This window comes from Aplysia californica, unplaced genomic scaffold (assembly GCF_000002075.1).
Source record: "Aplysia californica isolate F4 #8 unplaced genomic scaffold, AplCal3.0 scaffold00581, whole genome shotgun sequence".
Lineage (NCBI taxonomy): Eukaryota > Metazoa > Mollusca > Gastropoda > Aplysiida > Aplysiidae > Aplysia > Aplysia californica.
In genome coordinates this window covers 421,089-423,192 of record NW_004797851.1, presented here as the reverse complement: position 1 = coordinate 423,192, position 2,104 = coordinate 421,089, and the positions used below count along the sequence as shown (strand labels likewise).

General features: G+C 45.2%; 1 protein-coding gene across 1 annotated transcript in view; it reads right to left on the bottom strand.

The window, feature by feature from the left end:
* Positions 1-2,104, bottom strand: part of LOC101855746 — a gene marked incomplete at its 3' end in the record, with an annotated part of 59,554 nt that overhangs the window by 48,987 nt on the left and 8,463 nt on the right. The window contains 1 exon segment of the mRNA XM_013087379.2: positions 511-609. Coding sequence (XP_012942833.1) covers positions 511-609 — 99 coding nt within the window.

Below are 2,104 nucleotides of genomic sequence, written 5' to 3'. Positions count from 1 at the left end.
TGTGTGTGTGTGTGTGTGTTCATGCGTGCGTGCGCCCGTGCCCGTGCGCCCATGTGTTTGTTGTATCTATAGTTTGCCCGGAGTGAGTTTTGAAGACAGAAAGAACGAGAGGAGAGCTAGACTCTACACAATTACATTAACCCTGGGCCATTCCCAAAGGAGGGGGGGGGGTATTTTTCGTTCTAATGCACGGTAGAATTGTAAATGGGCTGATCCAACAACTTCATGCTCATAAATGTGCCTGAACTACAACAGGAAACTGCTGCGTTTTCTTTCCTAATCCTTACTATCGTCATTTTCCTCGACTTCTTTTGTATGTTTGTCACACTCTTGTGACCCACTATTTCCGGGGTGCCATGATAGTCAAAGCAGACTTTGTGCTGTTGAAGAAAGAGAGGTGAGCAGAGTAAGTCTGATTCCCTGTAATGACCTCTCTGTTAACATCCACCCCTTGGCGCCCATATGCAGTTGCGAGCGCCGTAAAATCTCTACTAAAAGAAAAAGAGTTACATTGTTCTTGATGTTGACGTCTGCTCCCAGAAAGAGCAGCCAGTCCACCGCCTGTTTGTGCTTGCCCCGGACAGCGTAGTGAAGCGGCGTCCAGCCGAACTGAGGACACCAGAACAGACATTCGTGATAATAGAATAGGAAAAATAGGGAGGATAGCGCTTCCCACACTCTAGGTAGATTGAAGGAGAAGGGGATCCAAAGAGGGGAAGGGAAACACAGCCATCTGTGCGGACCAGCCCGACGGTTCTCCAACCAGATTATGATGGAGACTATAAGGAAACAGACTCTGGGGTGGATCCTGAAGAGGTGGGTGGGGGGGGGGCAGAGATGGACATGTTCCGACTGCAGTGACCTCAACACAGTGGACAAGTAAGACAAGTAAGTAAATAATAAATAACAAATAGCATTAAAATTTGAAGACTACACGGGGGAAAAACGAAGGTAGTTAAAAATCTGAAAATCATCGTCTTAGTTTACTTGACTTTATCCGTCCTCTTGTACCTCTAGGGCGTCGAGGGGACAAAGAGCTTCCTGTCTCTAGCAAGTTTGATGGCCTGGCTGGGTGGGATATTGTATGTTCTGAGGGTATCCTTCACACCTTGGATCCAGGTCTTTCTTGGTCTTCCTCTTGCCTTGTACCCTGATACTTTCCTGTGGTAGGATTTACTGGCAAGCTGGTTAGGTGCTATACGTGTGAGATGTCCAAACCACCGGATCGTTTGCCTTCGAATGTAGTGGAGGCCTGAAAATCGTGAGGGTGCCAATTTTGAACGCTTGTTGACTCATAACTGTATTTCTGTTCAACTGTTGCTTGATTATTGTTGTTAAGTTTCCCTTTCAACAACACTTAGCAATAAAACACCAGTCAAACAAATATGAAATTACGAGTCCACAAGCTTTTAAAATTGGCACCCTCACATTTTCCAGTTTGTGACTACCGTTGTTTTCCACCTGTGCTCTTCATTCGAATAGCGGATATGCCCGTTCGACGGCAAGCTCTTTGCGCTTTACACACTATAATTATTATTTCCCCAGCAGACCATAGAACACTCAGAAACATTCTCAGCTTCCCGGGAAGCATACAGTGTAAGCAGCTGATTAAGCGGTCAAACACTAACAAACTGACAAGATCTTTCACTGTCTGTAGATAGATATTACTTACTTTCTTTTACTTTTTCTTCCTCTGTTGCCGTAAAGCGTCGTGGGGAGATGCAGGTTTCTAGCTAAACTAAACCACCTATCATGTCACTGTCCCACCACCTCCCCCCCCCCCACGTCTATTTCACCCTCCTCCAACTCCATGCCCGCTCTCCCCTTCCTCAAATTTTAACCCCCCTGCAATCCCTAAATCCACTTTACCCCCCCCCTACCGTGCCCACCCCCTCCAACCACCAAAGTCTCAAGTATAAGTTTTAACAATCACAAAAACCACCACCTAAGTCTAAAGTATAAGTTTAACAAGCACAGAAACAAAAACCACCCCATAAGTCTCAAATATAAGTTTAAGAATAAAAAAGGGGACTACAAGAGATCATGATGATAATATACTGTACACCGAGATTTCTTTTTAGTGCGATCCATTCTTTAGTGCAAT